Consider the following 21909-nt stretch of genomic DNA (forward strand, 5'->3'; position numbering starts at 1 on the left):
TTGTAAGGTGACCTGATTGAGCTACTAAGAGGAAATGCAAGACCCAGGTTTATGAGTCTGAAAACGGACTCATCTTTTTCCCTTTATTTATTTATTCTTTAACAAGTTTCTATAGGTTCCCTAGTCAGTGAGCTGCATAGCAAAACATCACTTCTATGGTTGCCCACCATTTTCATTCTCTAAGAGTTCTTCTGGGTCCACATCAGCCTAAAGGCAGGCAAGGAAAAGGAAACGAGTGTGTGTGTGTGGAGGGGGGGTTACATGCCAAATGTTCTTCATCTTTCCAAGGTAAATAATAACTTAAATAAAATAAAATAATAAAATAATTTTTTATTTATATCCCACCTCTGTCCAAGACAACCGGGGGGGCTTACAAGTTAAAATTGTACAATCCCAGATCCCAGTATCCCCCCCTCCCTCCTAAAATAACAATTAAACAATTCACAATTTAAAACATACTTTAAAATAAACAGATCAGACAGTGGCTATAGCAGATTCAGAGGGGACACAGGTTCAAATTTGGGTGGCCGGTTATCTATCCGGGAAAGGCCTGTCAAAAAAGATCAGTCTGAACAGCTTTTTAAAAGCTGTTTAGCCTGGTAATGTGATGGATCTCCTCTGGCAGGCCATTCCATATTCTGGGAGTGGCAGCCGTAAAGGTCCTCTGGGTGGTTGCAGACAGCCTAGTGTTCATAGGCTGCAATAAATTCCTCCCAGGGTAACTGAGTGTATGGGGTGGATTATACAGAAGGAGGCGATCCCAAAGGTAGGTTTAGGGCTTTAAAGGTGATAACCAGCACCTTGTACTGCGCCCGTAAACTAATGGGCATCCAGTGGAGCGATTTTAAAATAGGTGTTATGAGATTACTTCTGGCTTTAGCAGAAACCAACCTGGCTGCATGTTCTGCACTAAATGAAGTTTCTGAACTAATCAGAAGGGTAGCCTTATGTAGAGTGCATTGCAGAAATCAAGTCGTGAGGTTACCAGCGTGTGCACTAGTTTCTAGGTCCCTCACTTTGAAAAATGGTGTCACGGCTCATGTCTGTAGGGATCTTGGTGCCCATGAGTGCGTGAAAAAATACAATTTATCTTTAGATTATACTATAGCAAAATATATGTTATTGTTTAAAGATATATATTTTACAATATCGTTGCTAATGTTTAAATTCTTTTATCTTCTTATTTTGGTACTAATATTAAACTGGAATTAAGAGTTCTAATTGCTTAAAAGATTCAAATACTTGTAATTATCAGATTCCCTACACACAATCTTGTTTGAATATGATAATCTTTGCCCTGTAACAGAAGAAGAAAAATAGCATATTATAAGAAATTGCCCTCAGGGCTCTTGCATATAATATTACATAGTAATTTTTCTCACTTTAACAGGGCCGAAGAAGTGTAATGTCTTCTCTTTCAGTTTTTTGATAAAGATAATAATTCTGTGTTTGCTATTTAGTTGATAGAATCGCTGTTAATGAAAAAGCTAGTGCAGTCTTTTTAAAACATTGCAGTTAAGCTAAGCTGAGAACACAATTAACACACATCTGATTAAGTTATAATCCTCTTTCATGTTGATGTTTACTTGTTTTTGTTATAGCTGCCTGTTTCTTATTTAGAAAGTGTAGAATCTTGCATATTTTTTCTTTTGCCTAAATGAAACTGCAGTAGATTCAGTTTAAAACACCATCACCAGGTCAGCATTTTCTGTAAAGTGGGCCATTATATTAGATACACATTTTCATCTCTCCTTGTATGAATTTGCTGGATGTACGCTAGAGTGACTAAGAAAATCCTTTCCTTGGGTTAGATTCTCTTTAGTACTTGAATCTACATTAATTGTAGAGAATACATGAACTGACAAAAGATGCCTAATAGCCAATATCCCTAAGCTGGTAAAAAGTGAAAGCAGTGGGAAGCACCTGCAACATTTCATAGTGATTGCACATGTTGGGATTGACTGAAAACCTATATTCTGATACCTCTACTCATTGAGATGAACATGCTCATGAAAAGCGGCATGTAGAATTGCCTAAGGTAATTCACCACTATCTAGGCAGGATGTTGAGGTATACCTCTAATTATACAGTTACAAGATCATAATTGGTTTTACATTACAAAAATTAATACTTTCAATGTATTTTACTATAATTGCCTTTGTTTATCATCGTATATATTAATAACCTTCCACTGTTTGACAGTGGCACAGTTCCATGTAACAACAAACTGTTATAAGCAAAAGGTTAACACACTCCCCCATTTCCTTTCTTATGCCTTCAACAGAAGCAGATTGACAATCTGTGCTTTCACTTTTGAGTAAACCAAAGTTTTCTGTTAATGTGCACATCTAAGAATCTTGCTGTAAAAGCAGTGTAGCTATCAAATCAGGGTTTAATCCTTCTTTGTCAACTAACTGCATTTAGAGTAAACTGCAGGTTGAGTAATGAGTAATGTGTTTTCAGTTGCCACATATGAAAGGAGAGAATACTAGGTCTCGTAGCAAAAACAGCTAATTATATTGAAGCTGATCATTTAACTTTAAAAATGTATGACAGCAGTGGCAATCATATTTTTTTGTTGTTTGTCATCCTCAACGTATGGCAATTTTATGGATGAGAGGCCTACAGAAACCTCAGTCATCACTGTCCTGCTTAGTTCTTGCAAATTCAGGGTCATGACTTCCTTGATTGAATCAATGCACTTGGAGTATGGTCTCCCTCTCTTCCTACTGCCTTTCATTTTTACCAGCAACTCAAAAACTTTGTATAATTATGCATTTGGTTAGATTGGCAAAAGCTAACTATTGAACAATGTATATTACAAATGTTTGCGTGTTCAGAATGGGAAAGGCTTCTAGACGGAACCAAGTTCATCTTAGCAAAGCAACCAAGATAAAAATAGGTTGGGCTAAATTTAAATTAAAGACAGCTCCTTAGTTGCTAAAAAGTTAAAATTGGCATTGTAAGTGTTTCACTGAAGTCATGATTTAAAAAGCTAGACATCCACATTTTGTCCAATGGAGGGAAAGTCTCAGACATGAAAGAGGATAATTTTTAACCTGACTGCTTATAAGTATTTTGAGAGCAGTGAAAACCTGTTCTTCGGAAATAAATTTTAAATTACATTTTAAAATCTTTTTTCTTTCAATTTTTAATTTGCTAATTATGTCTTGCTTTCAGATCTACCATTACATATGAATGTTACATGAATGTTACATACAAAGCTACAGGTGTGTGTGTGTGTATATATATATATATATATATATGTATATATATATATATATATATATATATACATACACAAACAGAAGTGTCAATGCAGTTTTCTTCTGGTAAATACACACAATATCTGTATACATGATGACTGAAAATGCATTTTGTTTTCTCTCATCTTTAGAAATGAGAGAGATAATTTGTCTCATATGCTGAATCTACATTCATGGTTGCATTCACCTGAAGAATGTTCTTCTCCCCATTATATGAATTCTAATTGCAAGCCAATCCTGGGGTATTCATTTTAGATTTAAATCGCTTTTGTGCTCTCTGGTGGTATTTCGTAGTGTTGCCAGATTGAAATTATGCATCTTACATGACAGACCATGCTGAAAATTAGGCCGTACTGTATTAGTTAGTTATGTATGTATTTCATTGGCACAGCTGTGTCTTGCTTCCATATGTGTAAATTTTCACATAATTGCTTTAAGTTTGATTTATAAAGTACGTATTAAAACAACTAGTGTCTTTGGGGCTGCTGACTGTCGGTGAAAAAATGCTAGATCATAAAACAGATACGTTTGAAAAAATTGGTTCCATTTGATTAGACTTGACTTAAAGCAGGTCTTCAGCCAAAGGTTGAAATCACAAATTAAGAGCCGGGTGTGTTTCATAATATAGATTTTATGCTATTTTCCCATTTTAAAAAGTACAGTTTGTAGTATAACCATAACAATTACATTAAAACATGCAGAAAGTAATTGATTAAACACTTCAAGCTAAATAATTTCATAGAAGAAGATTAATACAGTCAAATCTGGAAGTTTATAACTTAAGCACATTAAGGTAGACATGGGTCATGTTGAACTTACTACCTGCTTCTGAAAGATAACATGAAGGATTTATTTGCAACTGTAACTGGAAATCAGAGTACTGGTGGGGGGGGGGGTGAAATGCCCACAGATAGTGTAACCTTAATAAAGAGACTTTGTATTGAAATCTTTATATAAAGACTTTGACATGCTGTCTGTTGCTGAATAATTCACATACCCGTTTGAGTTTTACACCCTTGAATCAATATGATTTTCATAAATGTCACCTTACTGTTGAACATGTTTGTTTTTCAGTGAATCTACTTTAGTTGAGACTAGCAGTGAGATTAGGCCTGTTACAGACTGCCAAAATAAAGCTGATTTGGGTCTCTTTGGAGGTATGCTGTTTAAATGATGCATGGGTCCTAAGAGTCTGGAGGTCGCGCCAAAGCCACACTCCATTCCTAAGCACTGGAGTGCAGCTTTGGTGCAGCTTCCGGATTCTTAGGATGCATGCATCATTTAAACAGCATACCTCCAAAGAGACCTGAAGCAGCTTTATTTTGGCAGTCTGTAACAGGCCTTATTCTCTATTTTTCTAGGATAGTTACTGGATTGTGTTCAGTATCTGTAACGCTTTAATTTTCCACTTAACAACAGATGTTTTCTAAGTAATTGCTGCACTGCTCCATGAAGGGGTTATCTATCCATGAAACACTGTAACTGAACCTGTAGATTGGCCCTAAGCACATGTTAACTGTTTCATTTGGTATTTGTTCCTTTATTATTTATTTAGTTTATATCCTGCTTTTCTCCTATATGTGGCCCAAAGCAGCTCACAATGTATGTTAAAATAATATAGCTAAAAGCAATCTTGAATGCAAAAATGTAAAAACACTAAATACAGACCTCTTAAACAAATATTAGTTTAAAACTTTTTAAAGCGCATTAAAACCTGTTTAATTTTAGACTGGAAGAGCCTCATGGCATTGTCTTTTTCTCTTTTAGCCTTTCTGCTGTTATTCTGCTATCACTTTGAAGGTATTCTATAATAATAAAAGATAATAAAAAAAGATATATCCATGTCGGCATGGTTGTTTTTCACAACCATAACTCCAGGACATCATGCTAGGTACCTCAAAATTGGATACATTGCTTTTGATTTTCATCCAAGTTGCACTGCTGAGTTTCACATTGAAATTCCAGTTGAGGGGTTACTAGTAGCAAAAAAGGAATGTCGCTGATATTTCATTGAAAAACTTTGGTGGATACCTCAATTTGACAGTGGTGGATTTTCTGTTTGTGTGTTGTTTGTTTTGTTTTGTCATCCACATGGCAGTGAGTGCCCAATTTCAATTCAAAAGATAAAATTCCAAACAAAGTTTTGCCAGAAAGAATAAAGGAAACTTGCACACTGCAGTGGGGAGTTCATAATTTGACCCAGTGCTTTTGGCTGTCACCCAAGTTGCTCTGGCTGAGTTTGAAGTGGGGAACTTTGAGGAAACAAAAGAGCGGCCTGCAAAAACTCACTGAGGCTTGAATCCAGAAGAAGGCTCTCTGAGACCCAGCTCCTAAGATTTCTGGATCCGGGGCAAAAAGTTGGAAAAGCAGGAGAGATTCCACATGTTTAAAAATGGTGGGAAAATGGGAGAGGTCTTCCTGAGATACTCCTGGAAGATTCCTGAAGTAAGAAGGGGAGAGTGGAAAATAAAGAGACCCTTTTATGATGTTAAATGTATAGTTGGGAGGCATTGGAAAAAATAATAGCGAGATACAATTGTCCTCAAATTAGGGAAGAATTCCTTTCAGAATTGTCTCTTTTTTGTTTCCAGAAACATGCGTAGCAAATGAAGAGTTAGCAAATATTTCTAGATAAAATTAATGAAAGGATGATCTTGTATGTTAAACATTTGCTTTCAAGTGGTATTCTCTGGAATGCTCTCCACAGATTGTTTTTTTTTTAAAGCAAACTGTAAAGAAATACTTGCAGCATTGTGGGAAGCCAGTAGGTTTTTTGCAGGGGTTACTACAGAGAATTGACAGAGGGCAGCTTGGCAAATGTTCAGAAACTCACATTAACTTTGTTGAGCTCGGCATGGGACCTTGTGTTCAGCAGAACTCTCCTGACCTGCCTCTCTGCATGCCGAGCTAATCAGCAAACACCTAATGAGCCTTCTCTAAAGAAACAGACCCTCTCCCAGCCTACTTCATTTTCATGCATTCTCTTGGGGGAGGGGAGAGACAAGACTTCATGAGGACTGATGATGCTGCAAAGACCACAATAATGATAATTAACTTGCTGAATTTAGAAGATTATGCTGTTAATTAGTTGCAAAATAAAGATAAGTAATAGAGCAGCAGATGGTAAGATAACACCCAGGAGAAGAGGGGTTATTACTCTGATGAGGTTTTGTGGCAGATATGAAATATGGGTCTCACTTTCCATGAATTGTTGTTACAATAATATTGTTTCTATAAACTTGTGATCGAGCAGTCGATTCCTACCAGTTCAGACTTATGAAATGGATTTATTTTCAAGGGCATTCATATTTTTTGAAATCACCTTTGCAGTTTAGTATTGGGAATGTGGGTTGAATTATCATAAGTGTAGTTATATTATTGTGTATTTTATTTTAAATTGGAGATAGGGAAATTTAGCCTTCCAGGCCAACCCATCCAACACATAGGACCTCATGTGAGTCACTGCTTCCACTTGTAGGAGGGAGATGTAAAGCTTGGCTAGAATGCCATTATAGCCTTGAAGAGCACTGCTTGTGCACTTCACTCCTCCCCAAACACCAGCTGAATCTTTTTTCTGTTTGGAGAAAGACAACTGGAGAAAAATAATTGAGGCTTACGGTGTGACACTTGACAATGTCAGGGGAGAGGTGTCAGGAGTTGGCACCTGCCCCAACGTCATTCAAGCTGCCAGGTTAGTTGTGATGTTCTGGCTTCCACAACCAATCCAGTTCCTCACCCTCATTCAAATGTATTTATCACTGTATCACCAGTTGCAAAGTTTACTGGATGGCCTGAATGCAATTCTTCTTTCAGCCTCTTTCATAGCATGTCTCCTCTAAGGTATTGCCCTTAGAGGAAGAGGAGACTGGGGAAAAACTGAGATCTCCTGATACAGGACAGGATATGAATATTTAAATAGATTGATGCAATGATCAACAGAATGTCTGTTGTTGCAGCATTTTGCTCAATGACTGAGACATTCCAAAACACTTGAGATGACCTAGAGGTGGCCATTCATGTTTATTCACCAGTCCTGGCTCCTGGTATTGTGGCATCATAGACAGGAAGGATACACTTTCTGCAGACATCTGGAGGTGGTCATCTCTTCCTCCTTGGATGAGCTCTTACAGCTTCCTGGCCACTGTATTCAGTGGCTTAGTTTCACAATTTCTCCTTTGTCTTACAGCTTATATTGTGTTATATTGCGATGCTTTGGCTACTGGAGGAGGCCGCTGCACTCTTCAGAAAGCCTTTCCTGGGGTTGAAGGAGCCTGGGGATAGCAGAAGGAGCTGCGTTGGGAGGCGGGGAGAAATAATTCCTACTCCAGTAGTGGTAGCTTGTATAAGCAATTTGAAATCAGAAAAAATATCATTGAGTAAATAGGTATTGCAGAGCATTGATCATCATGGAACATTTTTCTTCTTTTTAGAGATTAAAAGCTGCCTTAACCCAGCAGCACTCTCAGGTAACAAATGGAGATACTGCAAATGGACAAACGAGTGGATTGGTTAGAACTCAGTCAGAGGAAGCCAGGCCACAATCACTACAACAGCCTGCTACATCAACTACTGAAACACCGGTATGAAGCCTTGCTTCTGACTCTGTTTCCTGTCATTAAAAATTGATATAGTTCATTTTTCTTACTTCTGAAACAAAGCAAAGTTGATATTACATTAGGTTAAAGAGATGGAAGATGGAAGAAAAAGGGAAAGTGTGGATGTATCATGACTAAATTGTAAACTGGTGATATACATGAAACTAGAACAGGTTTACTGCTTCCATGGTGGGGTTACATGGCTTGTTTTAAATTTAAATTTTTGTTTCCTGCATAAATGTAAACTTCCCACTCACCCAAACATAATATTTTTTATAATCCTATCCTAACATTTCTTGGATTATTATTTTAAACAAGAAAAGAAATAAGAAAACTCACTAAATTATAGATCATCCTAGGATGAGGCGGGAAACAATAGTAAAATTAACACTCCTGGAGCTATGTAATTATAACTATATTTTGTTAGGTGCTGTAAAGATTATATGTGAAGTGCTTTCATCATCACTTTAAGAAAAGCCATTTTTTATTTCCCTGGCATTATAATTGACACACTTCATTCTGTAGTTACTTTTGTGCTTAAATTGTCAAGGAATATGAAGTTTAATCCTTAGGAACTGGCTTATAATGGAGGCTACCACTGTTACAGAATACAGATCAAATGAATTTGTGGTGGTCATCTCAAAATAAATGACAGAGATCAGCTCCAAGGAAATTACCAAAAGTAACTATTACCAAAATGATACTACATCTTAAATAAACAATACCCACTCTGTTCTATGTATCTTCTATGTTGTATATGTTTTTTTTCTCTCTCTCTCATTCTTCCCTCCACCTTTAATAATACTACTTGATCTAGCCACGGTTACTACATTCTGTGAAAGATACACCAGTCAGATGGATGCATTCATTAGTATTCACTTTTGCAGCAGACCCTCTTCCTACAGTTCCCAACTTTGACTTGAGTCCAAGTAGTACTGTACTTGGTACTGCATCCCTTCATATCCTGCTCCTTAGCATGTGACTGTATGATCTCTTGCCCTTTGTGGTGCTTCCTGCTCTCACTTTGCATCTTCCCTCATTACTGTTCCTTCCTTTCTTCTCTGATCATCATTTCCTTTTATGTGTTGTATCCACTGACTTTCTTTGTGCGATCTTCAGTCTGTGGCTGTGTCCACCTATGGTCCCATTCCCCATATCTTAGTCTATCCTACAGTCTATCGTCTGCTCTCTCACTTTTTGGTTTGGATGCATCTTCCATGGATTAGTTGAATCAGATGATGATATTACATCCAAAATGGGGAACTTTGGCTTGAATCTTAAGTTCAGTTCTGGTTAGTAATTGACATAGTGGTTCCCTACTTTTGGCTGTAATGGGAAACTTAGTTTTAAAAAATGGACTGAAGTGCCAAAGCAAACATGTGATATGGGAAAGAGTGTGGGAGTCTGCCACTCATTTTCAGTATGTTCAGTCATGGTTTAGGAATCCTTAACAGTTCTGTCTGAACAGCATTTTAGATGGTGTAGATGGGGCCTTCAATAACAAAGGGATATTGGGTTTCAAACATTTGCTTTAGCCAGAAATAGTACTATGTCATTTGTCTTTTCTAACATTGTAAGATGAAAACAAAATATTGTGTGTATGTTAATTAGATTTGGTACTAATTGAGACTGTTATTTATTATAATAATGTTAGTTTGTAGATCCCCAAAATATGTCCAACATTTGGTTCTAATTAAACATTTTTGGTAGTAAAATGTGATGATTTTTATTAAATTATTATTAATTTATCTTTTTGGTTCCCACAGGCTTCTCCGGCTCAGCCTGCACCACAAACTCCAAGTACAGGTGGTCGCCGAAGAAGAGCAGCAAATGAAGATCCTGATGAAAAAAGGCGGAAATTTCTAGAGCGGAACAGGGCAGCTGCCTCGAGGTGTAGACAAAAAAGAAAAGTTTGGGTACAGTCTTTGGAAAAGAAAGCAGAAGACCTGAGCTCATTAAATGGTCAATTACAGGTACTGTGTGATATTCTTACTTGTAATTTAAGAACCTGACTTGGGTCTAGAAGAAAAGCACTGTATTGTGGTATATACTGTACAGGTTTTTTTAGAGTACATTAAACATTCATCACAGTAGAAATATTATACATGTTAGATTGTATCTGGTGGCTTTGTAGTAGTTGAGGGAAGGGTGGTGAAAAACTCTCTCAATTTGCCTCCATTTCTTCAAATCCCACCTCCATTCACATCTCTTCCTTTGTTCACAACACCCTGTTGAAAGACTCTCCTCCTTGTGTGGAAATCCATATGTATTTTCTGTTGAAATGTTTTAAGATGTACAATTTTATGCATTTCTCCAATTAACCAGAACATGCTACAGCATATTGTTTATTTTTATCCATTTATTTAGCCATTTGTGTTTTTAAATCTATACGTCTGGGGAAAGTTAAATAATAATATTTGGAGTATTTAGCACAAAGGCGGGACAAGCAAGAATTTCACTACATTGAGATTGATTGGCTTCAACACATTATATGAACTGAGACCACTCACTTCCCACTGTGCAATCTGAGAAGCAGAGTGCAGGACCAGCAGCCTTTAAGTCAGCTCAGAATCAGCCACATGAAGAAAAGTAAGGCTGTGTAGGATCAGATTCTCCCCACTCACTCTCAAATATCCACTGGTCAGGCCTATGGAGGAGGGTAAGTCTGTGCAGATTTAGGTTTATGGCCTTAGGATCCCACCCTGACCCTGGGCATATGAGAAATCACGTAGGGTCAGAAGCTTTTCCAGCAGACAATGATCACCAATTAGCAGACACTAATCCTATTTTGCATATCCTCCCACCCTGAGGCCCTGCCATCAACAACAGAACAATACACAGATTGGCATGGGAATCACTCCTTACACAGGTCACACAGTATATATACCCACTCACTTCTAGATCAGCATTCTCAGAAGATGCCAGTCACAGATGCTGGTGAAACATCAAGAATAAACTCTTCTAGAACATGGTCACATAGCCTGAAAAACCTACAAAAAACTATAAACAGATTTTTAGTGGGGGAGGTCAAAATGAAAATCAGCCCAAACAGGGGGGAAAAAATCTGTTGCCAGCCTGGCAGTCCAAATAATCACAAAAATATTTCTTTTCACAAAGAAAATGTAATACTACACAATTTCCAGTTCATCAACAGGAAGTCAACTTATTTAAAACAAAAAATGGAAACAGTCTTTTCAAATGAGAAGAGAAATGGTGCTTGCCAAACCAGCCGTATTTGCTGCAGCACTGTAGGAGTTACAAGAGTTCAGGGTTGTTGTTTTTTCTGGTTGCTGGACTGCTAGTTTGACTTGCCACGGACACAAGCATGATTCTGCCCTCCTGCCCCAAATGGACTTCCACCTCTTGAAGAGGCAGCCAGATTTTCTACATGGATTGTCCTCCTTTCTCATGTAATTTAGTTTAGATTTATTTTTGTTGAAGATTCTCAAGAATTAATCCCATTGTAATAGATTTGATGAATTTTTTTTTACATTCTGCCAACAGCAAAACCATTAACTGTGAAGAACAGAACAACTTGTAAAGAAAATTGAATGTCAAAGAAATAATTACACTGTATTGTATGTGGATATATTAATCCTACATTTCCATAGTAATTCTTCACTTGACAAGCATGCACAGCTGATCAGCAAAGTGGGCAGTAATGACCCATGATTACTTATGTTTAATATCAAATTGAATACGTTCAGTCTCCCATAGCATGCTAGCTGTGAAAGAGCGCTAGGGTCCAATAGTTCTTGTTCTGGCTTTGTCAGTTCTACAAAATAAACAGCTCAGGGCTTACAGTTAATATGAATATGAAATATAAAAATTATTGCTGTACAGTGCTGCTGTACTACTTTGAGAAGCTAAAAGGTATCAATTGGCAAATCAGTGGATTTGATTAATGGCTTTTGTTCTGTTTCAAGTTATAATGTAAATTAGCTGAAGTATGAGCTAATGGGTTGAAACTTGCTTTAAAGTACTGCTCTTAGAAATGGCCAAAGAGATAACTGTTTAGCTGTTCTTGTAACAAGAAGACTAGTACTCTGGTTCAAGATGGAGCCATTCTTGCTTCAAAAAGTAGTATCTTTGTTTTGTGTGCTTTCATGTATTTTATATTTGGTGCCTGTCTGGCTACAGAAAATTTTGTCAATTTAAAGTTTTTTGCCACTGTAGTGCTGTTCTAAATTTGGAATGTTTTTATTTGTGTGTGTGTGTGTTTATATTTATTTTTTATTTTATTATCATAAATAAAAATTATTCTGTCAATTGAAAGCTGAATTAGTTTGTTAGTACAATTTCTCGTTGTCAAGCTGCACCAATAATGCACGTACTATTTGAGTAAAGTTCATCTATGATCTGTGAATAGGAGCAAAACCTAATACAACATTTCTGAAAGCAACACACCGGTAAAGATAATTGCTCTGATATTTTAAGATCAGTTAATCCAGCAGTAAGTATTACAACTTTAGTAAGAGAATTGCAGTGGCAATGAATGGGATATGATAAATACTGTGGCAATATTGTTAGACATGCTCATTTATATCTGACATACCAAGAAAGAAACATATGAAATGTGTTTGCTGAAATAAGCTTATGTTATTTTAAAGTACTGAAACAAATGCCCTGAGCTGTACAAAAAGCTGTTAACACAGAGTTATTGTGTGTAGATGATTCCCAGCTCTGGCTAGCTAACATGCAACCTGAATGGGTTCACTCTCCCCTTGAAAGAGTATGTAGGTGCCCAGTTTGGTGCTGTTCTGAGATCGAGTCTTATTAGTTGGGGGACAAGAGGTCTTGATGACTTGGAATAACTTGTACCAGATTTGTCTTGTTCATCAGCTGTGTATATAAATGAATTTCATGTTTAGACTTGGAACCCATCTACAAGATGTCTCTTTACGTATATACAAATATTCCAAAATCTGAAAAATCCAAAATATTTCTAGTCCCAAGCATTTCAGATGAGGGAGACTACTGATGTTTACATGATTTTTGTTGCACTAAGTGTCCAATTTTATGTACCCCACCCTGACATGAATTTTGAAATGAAGGAATAGTTGATCAGTTTTTAAAATGCATAAATCATCAAACCTTTTTACTGAAGAAATCTGACTTCACGATAATTGTCTTGCACAAGGTTGGAGAACCAGTTTGGATCCACCTCTGTGGCCTTTTGTTCAGGCAGATAATTGGAGCAGGGCCACATATCTTAACATTTCTGATGTCACTTTGCCTCCTCCCTTCAAAGGCTTCTCACTTGTGACCATACTCCCCCCTCCCCCTTTTGTGACCTCCTTATTTCTTCCAGTAGGAGAAGGCAGAGAGGGAACAGGCAGAAGCGGAGTTCATACACAGTGGTGTGGAAAGCTTCGCCTGACCTGTGCTTTCCCCTGTTGGGAACAACCTGTGCTGGGTTAAGCCTCCCGGTGTTATATACAGTATGTGATCAAAAATCACAGCAGAAATTTTCTTGTCCGTGTGTAAAGGGCACCACCATTTTGATGTATGGAATATGTACTAGGGTTGCGGGGTGTCTGTACGCGACGCCCCAAGGCAATCCTAGCACGTATTCCTTATGTGCTTAAAGGCCCATCTGTACTGGGCCTTTATTAACTATTCAAGATTTAGTTGGAATTTGTAGTTGCAACTTGTACGCAAAAACTTTGACTGTAGGTGTTCACTTAGGGTGGTATTGCTCGGTTTTTTTTTTAAAAAAAAATCTTTAGTTACCTATTAATTTATTTCATTTACATGCCACCTTTCTCCCAGAGTGAGACTCGGAATGACTCATAAAAAAATTAATTACAACTTTAAAATGAAAAGTTAAAAACAATTAAAAATCAGTACATTAAAACAGTATAAAATCATTCAAAAGATTAAAAAAATAAAGCACCGTCCCATAAGAAATCTCCTGTGAGCGATTATACAATAAAGGCCTGCTTAAACCAAAAGGTCTTTGTTTGCTGGTGAAAGGAAAGCTGGGAGGGGGCCCACCTAACCATCTGTGGAGTGGAGTTCCAGAGGATGAGAGTAGCTACTGAGAAGGCTGTCTCCTGTGTCCTCACCAAGTGAGCCTTTGAGGCATGATCGAAAGAAAGCTCTCCCTTGTGGAACTTAAAACTCTAGCAGGTTCATATATTCTTTCCAATAGTGTTGATATTATTTTCCAAATATTTGTAAGCAATGCAAAATTGAGAGCTGTTGTAAACTTATGAATAGAATATTACCTACAATACTGTAATTTTTTATATGTTCAGCATTGGTAGTTTTCAACAAACCTTTATAATTTTAGCTTTGCATGTTGTGGCTGATGCAAAATAATTTTTTCCTTATTTCTGAGGCACTGCTAAATAGGACAGAAAAGAATTGAAATTATTATTATTTTATTTATAGCTCATCTTTTCATGTAAAAATTAAACTGGCAGTAGGATTAAAAGCAGACTCAAAAAGAAAAATAATATAGACAAAACAACGCATTATTAAAGGACCTTTCCTCATGAACAGTCAGTCCACAAAAGCCTGTCGAAACTATAAAACCTTTATCTGTCTACAGGAGGATTACTGAAACGTTGTACCAAACATGTGTTATCTGTGAGCCCATTAGCAAAAAGCATGCATGCATCTTTCATTTCTCTTCATCGGAAGAAGCCACAAATGGCAAGGTTTGGAGTTTAGCTCTTTTTTATTTGTTTTTTCATGTTTCAAATTTTGCTGAAATCACAGCATAGCTTTGAAAATGCGTATGTTTGCAAAATGTGCACAAACATAATTTGGGAAAGTTCATACAAAATGCATACATAAAGAAAAATTAATTTTAAAAGGATGTATATTAGGGAAATTATTCCACAAAATATGCCTGAGTTTCCAGTCCCCTGTGTCTTACAACACCGTACAAAACATGAACAGGAAGACAATGTGGGTGGGATTCGAAGAAACGTGATAAAATAGAAACTGGGAAATTTTCCTCTTTTCTCCTGAATACGTACTTATTCTAGTCCAGTATTGTGTCCCTAACAAAGGCTCCTTCAGCATCTCTAAACTGAGCAATAGTGAGATAACTCCTTATTCCTCACCTCTGAGCAACTGATAATTAGAGACAAATCACTTTTAAAAAATGGAGGTTGGATTGTCCATGTTCCCCAGGTCTGAGGGGCAGACATTCAGGTGTTTTGGAGAGAAGCCAGTAGAACACTTGTATAAATGGTTTGGGGATCAGTGAGAATGTTGAAATACTTCTCATATTAGGGCTATTGCCGAACACCATTTCAGAATGAAGTAGAATTTATTTGAAACAAGCTAGACCAAAATGCCATTCAGTTAATTAGCTGTTGAAAAAGATATTTTCTCTTCCACCTCTGCAACAGAGTGGAACATAGGAGTAAGTTTCCTGGGTCCTTAATCCCAATGCTTGTGGCTACCTGTTTAACAAATTGAAACATTGGGAGGATGAGTGGGAAACATTTTATAAGCATTTTAATAGCATCTTAAACAAATATTATAAGGATTCATTCCCAAGTCAGCTATTTCTCAGTTATTTATTATGACAACAAATTGAAACAATCCAGTATATCTTTTTTAAAAATGTACAATTTAATATCAGTAGGTGAGACTGCATACAAAATCCAGTGGTAACAAACAACTGAATAAGACATACTAAATGTGAGGCAACTTTGAATAAGTTGCCCAAACTGTAAGTGTTGATCTAGCTGACCAGAACTGTAGTAGGTCAAAGATTGACTTGTGTTGAAATAATGTGCACACAAAGTGTGTGCTGTGTCTTTTATTTGTCATTACAAAACCTTGTAAAGCTCAGTCTGAAATGTATGTAACTTGATCCTGGTAAAGTATATAACTTTTCTTCTTTAGAATGAAGTCACCCTGCTGAGAAATGAAGTGGCGCAGCTGAAACAGCTTCTTCTGGCTCATAAAGATTGCCCTGTAACAGCCATGCAGAAGAAATCTGGCTATCATAGTGAGTAATGTTCCATTACCTATAGCCTGAGGCTGCACCAGTGAAATACTGCCAAAGCAAACAGAGAAAACATTAAAACTGAGAAGTGATGTTGAGATACTTCACTTTAAATATAACAATTCCTACAAGGTTATTGCAAGATAAATGCAATGACATATTGAAGCTTCTGGATTCATAGAATTTTAAAAGCTGTATGCTCTTCCTGTGCAGGTCTTCCAGGTTATAAGTTAGCGCATATAAATGTTGAAGGTCTAAGCTATTGGAATTGTGATAGTAATATTTTTTAATCAAAAGAGAAACATGTCAAATCTAATTATTTTACATAAAGCTCAGTTAGAAGATGTGGGCTCTTTGTGTTGTCTCCCAGATATTACAGATATGTAAATGTAAATTTTGCCATGACTTCACTACTGAAGAGGAAAATTAAAATTTATAGGTATAGCAGTGGACATGCAAAGTAAGATCAGTGAAGTATATTAGAAATGAAGATCTTAGCTTTCTTTCTTTTTCAGCATTTTAAAGGTTAATTGTGTATCTCTAGCTTTTGTTTTTTGGATACAATACACAACCCTAGAACCAGCTGCTGCTGTAGAATAAATGGCCAATTTTGTCCATTGTACACAAATTTGTAACAAATAACTGAGCTGGGAATGCATTAGGCAACATTCATAATGTATAACCCACAGCTTTCATTTTTATGATTTAGTGATATTTCAGGATATTTGTAAATGTGAAGATTGTTCCTGCCATATGTAGCCACTTCATTTTAATTTGCCTGTGTCAGTAATTTAGGAGAATAAAAGAACATTTTGTATTGCATGCGAACAGTTCCTCAGGTGCTTGCGATAAAACTTAATGGCCACCATCTTTACTTGTAGTCATTGTAAGCAGTTTCATCAGAATGGGCAATATTTTTTAATTTAAAAGATTCAGGAGATTTAGCAACCCTCTGTGGCTGTCTATATTTAGAGCACTGATTTTTGTCAGTTTTGAGTTTATAAATCTCAGTCCTTTTGATCTCCAGGCATTTTGACAGGAGGGAAAGTGGCATCGTGGAGCAAATTGAAACTGTGCAGAAATATGTTTTGAATTTATATTAACAATGATTGTTGCGGGGATGAGGCCATTATGGCTCCCGTCTGACAAAATAGCATTATTTCATATAGAAGGTGGTATAGGATCACATTATGCATACATAGTTTGCTGAACATGCCCAGATGTTTTGAATATTAATGTTATGAAAAAGAACTGTTTTTTATGTTTCTGCATTTAACTACCTCAAAGTTTAAAGCACCAGAACTCATATAAACATACATACCACTCCAGAATCAGCAACATTGCTGCAAACTAATGTTACATGTAAGAAGTGAAATGGTAAGACAGCTTGAAACATTGTCACTCATAACAAATTGTTGTCAGATTATGGTGTATATAATGTGCTATACATAATTGCTTATTGTAAATATGCAGTAAAAATTGCAAGGAATTGGTTTAGACCTCATGAAATTTATTATCCATACAGCCTAGAAATTATGTGGCCTTAGCAAGCCCAATTATAGTGAGAGAATATTGAGAATATGAGTTACAGTTTGAAAAAAGCGAGAAGAACAAAAGTGATACCTCTACAAAATGCTCAATTGCTCTTTCTCTTCCATGCTATGCTGGGCAGTTTACACATCATCCTAGGGAGCCATCCTGGATCCTTATTAGAATACTCAAACCATAAACTCTGTAATAATTACTACAGTATTGCTGACTTAGTGCAGATCTTTAACTGTCAGGTTGATGAACATTAAAGAAAGTGAGGGTTTTATGCATACCTAAACTTGACAGCACTGGTGCAGTTCATATTGTGGAATGACCTTTGCTGCAACAGATCACCTCCACTAATGGAAAAGGAGAGGATGTTTTTTGCTGACACTCACTTCCTGCACTCTCCAAAACCCGCTCCAGAGGTCTGGAGGCCTCTTAAGACTAGCATGGCATGTTTCAAAGGGGTGAAGGGGGTGGATGTTTGGCAAAAATGACCGCACTTTCTTTTATGTTCACAAAGATGTTTGCTGAATCCAAGCTGATGCCTCAAGTGGAATGGTCCCTTTCTATCTTTAACATGCCGTCGTCCCATTGTCTTTACGGACTTGAAGTCCAGAGTCTCTATTACTCACGGAGGGGTGAGCCCCATTGACTAAAATGGCACACATGCCTGTGGGATGTGCACAGGAGGGCATGACCATTCAAACCAACAGGGCTTGAATATATGCGAGTTGTCATTTTTGCGGGAGGGGGGGTCCGGAATGGATCCCCGCGAAAATGGAGGGGCTACTGTATATAATTTTCAATTATAATTACATTCAGGAGATTTCCTGATTAAAAATTCTGGTGTCCTATAGTTGTTGGACAATCCTAAATTAAGCCATCTGGCAAACCCATACTTGGGAAGAAAGTTATTAGTGTTGAACTAAATTGATCAACTTGGATCCTAAATTTCCCATGAATGGTGGGGTGGGTATTTTTATGCCCTCTTTCACCACCATAAATGGATTGTTCTTTCCATTTATGAAGCAACAACTCAAGATCAGACCTCTGTTTTGAGATGATAACCTCAGGAACCCTTTCTCTTCTCCTCAGGGGGTTTTAATTAAAATTACAACTATTAAAAAAATGGATAACATTGATGTTGCAGTTTATCAGCAGTCAATATTTTCCTATAAAGACAATCATATTTATGTAAAAGAGTTTCTTATCTTGTCACTGTGACCTTAAAATAAGTGAATAATCACTTCAGAGAGGTGTTTATGCCTGAAAAATATTGATCCCAATTGTATACAGGACATTCGTTTTGACATCTCTCTAACAAAGGAATGGCAATATTTTTCTTTTTCTTTTCTCTCAGCCACAGATAAAGATGATAGCTCAGAAGACATTTCCGTGCCAAGTAGTCCTCACACAGAAGCTATTCAGCATAGTTCAGTCAGCACTTCCAATGGAGTAAGCTCAACCTCCAAGGTAGAAGCCGTGGCAACATCGGTTCTCACCCAAATGGCAGACCAGAGTACAGAGCCAGTGCTTTCACAGATTGTAATGGCTCCTCCATCCCAATCACAGCCTTCAGGCAGTTGATTAAAAACTTATATTGTTTTTAGATATTCCTTAGCAACTTCAAAGGGAAACAAGGAAAACAGCCTTCGTCTAAGAGAAATCTGTAGCTTAAAATTGTTCATCTGTAAAATTCAAACTTGAATTTGGCTTTGAAAGTTGGCAAACAGGAATTGCACAACAGGTTATAGTATTTTAATAGACACCCAGGTTTGTTTTTCTTTCCTAGGATTGCTTGTTATTTTCAGTGCTCGTCATGTGAAGTGTTGGTACAGTTGAAATGTACTTCTCTTTCATTTGATGGTATTCCAAGAAACATTGAGATCAGTCACTTAATGCTCACCCCCAAAACTGTGATAGTAATCATGTAATGTTTTATACCAAAGTTCTGTGTAGATTCCTATTGACTTTGTAAAGTCTACGAGATCATAAAGCACTAGGCAAGAGAAAAAGACAGGAACAGTAAGTTTGCTTTTAGTCTTTTTGCCTTTATATTATTTTGCACATTATGAGAGGAAAAACATTGGGAGAATATGTTTGATTATATTATTGTAGCATTTTCTTTGGCTTTTTAACCGTTTGGGTGTTTTTGAAATAATTTTGTTAACAGGGCCAGTACAGTATATAATATACAGTACTTTTTATGCACATATGTAATCTTGATCAGGGTCATTGCTAGATATTCTTTTTTTGAAAATAGATGTCATTTCAGCTAGCACTTCCATTTTTAAAATCAGGAGCTTCATTTCTGCTGCAAAAAGAAACTCTTCAGCTATCCTCTTCTTACTGAAGTAACAAAGAGCAGCAGACAGCGACTCAATAGGCTTATGAAAGATGGAATACTTTTCCAAAGCTAACTTGATAAAGTTATGGTTTCTTGAGTCTTAAACTGAGGAGTTTATTCATACTCCAGTGGTATGAATGCCAGGAAAGTTTAAAATTCCTTCATCAAAAACTCAAGGGTTTTTTTGGTTGGTTTTTGTTTTTTTTTTACTTTTACTGTTTTCCCCCATTTTCTTTTTTGTGGTTATTGTCTTGTATTTGCAAGGTAACTTGTACTTTATTTTTGTGTAAGCACTGTTATATTTTAGTAGCAAAATTTTGATACCTTTTTTTTTGGGGGGGGGGTCAATTATTTACCATACCATGGAAACAATGTAATTACAGTGTGGTATGTGTGTGCACATTATGTGTTTCTGTATGTGTGTGTTTGTGTGTGAGAGTGAGATGAGGAAGAGAGAATGATTCAGTAGTTTATGCCGGCAATCTGTGCTTGAATGTTTAAAGATGCCTTCAATGTGATGCTGGCTTGATAGATGTTTGCAGTTTTGAAATGCTATTTACTGTGTGAACCTGGATAACTAACATTCCATTATGTAGTTTTGTTTCTGATGAGATGATTGTAGGTACAGTTCTTCTCATTATCCAGTCATCTGTAGGATATTGAGTTTTTTAATGTGCCATTATCTATTTTTAATTCTGTACTCACGTTAAAAAAAAACAACAGTATACTATTTTATGATTAAGTTGTAAAAGCGCAAAAATAAGTGTGTGCTTTCACATCAGAAAACTGTACAACAGCAAAATAAACTACACAGTAAAAATATCTGGCAGTAAAAAAAAAGAATTCCATTATGTATATAACAAACATTTAATGCATTTATGGTGGGTTGTGTAACTTGTTTGTTCTATGCTCTGTTTTAACTTAGGGTGCCATCAAACTATGAAATGAAACATTCTGTTTTAAATCATTGAATTGTAATTGGTGGTAACAGCAGGGAGCAGCTAAAATTTGTATGATGTACAACCAAATTAGAACGGATGTTGGAGGAAGTCATCAAATTATGTATATATCATTTCAGTGCTTTAACTCTGAAAATAAGAATTTAAATATTTTGTGTATTAAAAATGTAAGGAAACAGGTTTTTGTGTAGTTTGAAAAAGTACTTTAAATACTTTATCATTTTAAAAAGGAATTTACTTTTGAAAACAAGCTTACAAAACCTAAAAACCCACAATACAGGGAGAAAATTTCCAGCACAAAACGTGAAATCTGCAAGAAACCTCTACAAATAACACCTCTAATCCAGCTCATTGCACTGGGATGGGGATATGCTTTCAGTTGAAAGGAATGTAGCGCAGGTAGGACATCCATATTTGTATGCATACCTGGTGTATATCTTGGTTCCTGATTATGCACATTTATACATGTGCAGAAGCCTGCTTTCCTTATCTGGACTGAGATGGTTGTTTCCTCATTGTGAATTGGGTGAACCACATAGATTAGATTTGCTTATATTTTCTCCCATAAATATGATTGGCATTATTTACTAGACACTGCTATGTTCTACTACCTCCCTTCATTTCTGTTTGCTAAACAGTTTGCAGAAATGAATGGTGTTTTGCAGTAGCAATGCCTAGTGCAGTCCTGTTTTTAAAATCATATTTAATATAAAAGGGATTTTTTGTTGTAAAGCTGTTGCTGTTGTAAAGTAAATTAAATATGTGTGAGGAAATATGTAAATGATTTTAATGGAGGGGTTAGTGAAAATCCTGACTATGTTTGGCAAACAACAGTTGTACAACCATAGATTCTGTTTTAAAATGTATGTCACACTACTTCTGTACTTTGCATTCAAGGTCATTGCATTTGACATGTTTCACAAACTGTACAGTTTTCATCCGTGTGCAGTTTGCATGAGTAAATCATCAGAGAATAAAATCTATCTTTAAATTGTACCTATTACATTACAGTTATAACTTCTGAAAAGCCAAGGTGGTGTCAGATTTCCTTCCTTCTGTATTGGTTCCTACTGTTTCTATAAAATGTAACACAGTAACAGAATTAATTTCCTTCACAGTTTAGATTTAAGCCACACTGCTCTTAACATCCTTATGCTACAATGCTGTACACACCTGGGCATATCACCGAATAAGGTGGGACTTAACATTGGAGTAGACAAGTGTAAGACTTTGC

At 36.5% G+C, this 21909-nt stretch overlaps 1 protein-coding gene across 3 annotated transcripts in view; it reads left to right on the plus strand.

Moving 5' to 3' along the window:
- Positions 1–21671, plus strand: part of ATF2 (activating transcription factor 2) — a 53918-nt gene extending 32247 nt beyond the window's left edge. For all 3 annotated transcript variants that reach the window (XM_089519709.1, XM_089519710.1, XM_089519711.1), the window contains 4 exons: positions 7697–7846; positions 9628–9834; positions 15731–15836; positions 18730–21671. In XM_089519709.1, coding sequence (XP_089375835.1) covers positions 7697–7846; positions 9628–9834; positions 15731–15836; positions 18730–18956 — 690 coding nt within the window. In that variant the 3' untranslated portion in view covers positions 18957–21671. The remainder of the gene's footprint in view (positions 1–7696; positions 7847–9627; positions 9835–15730; positions 15837–18729) is intronic.
- Positions 21672–21909: the final 238 nt, after the last annotated feature.

This window comes from Sceloporus occidentalis, unplaced genomic scaffold (assembly GCF_023333645.1).
Source record: "Sceloporus occidentalis isolate IW3139 unplaced genomic scaffold, rSceOcc1.0.p SCAF_4, whole genome shotgun sequence".
In the NCBI taxonomy this organism is placed as follows: domain Eukaryota; kingdom Metazoa; phylum Chordata; class Lepidosauria; order Squamata; family Phrynosomatidae; genus Sceloporus; species Sceloporus occidentalis.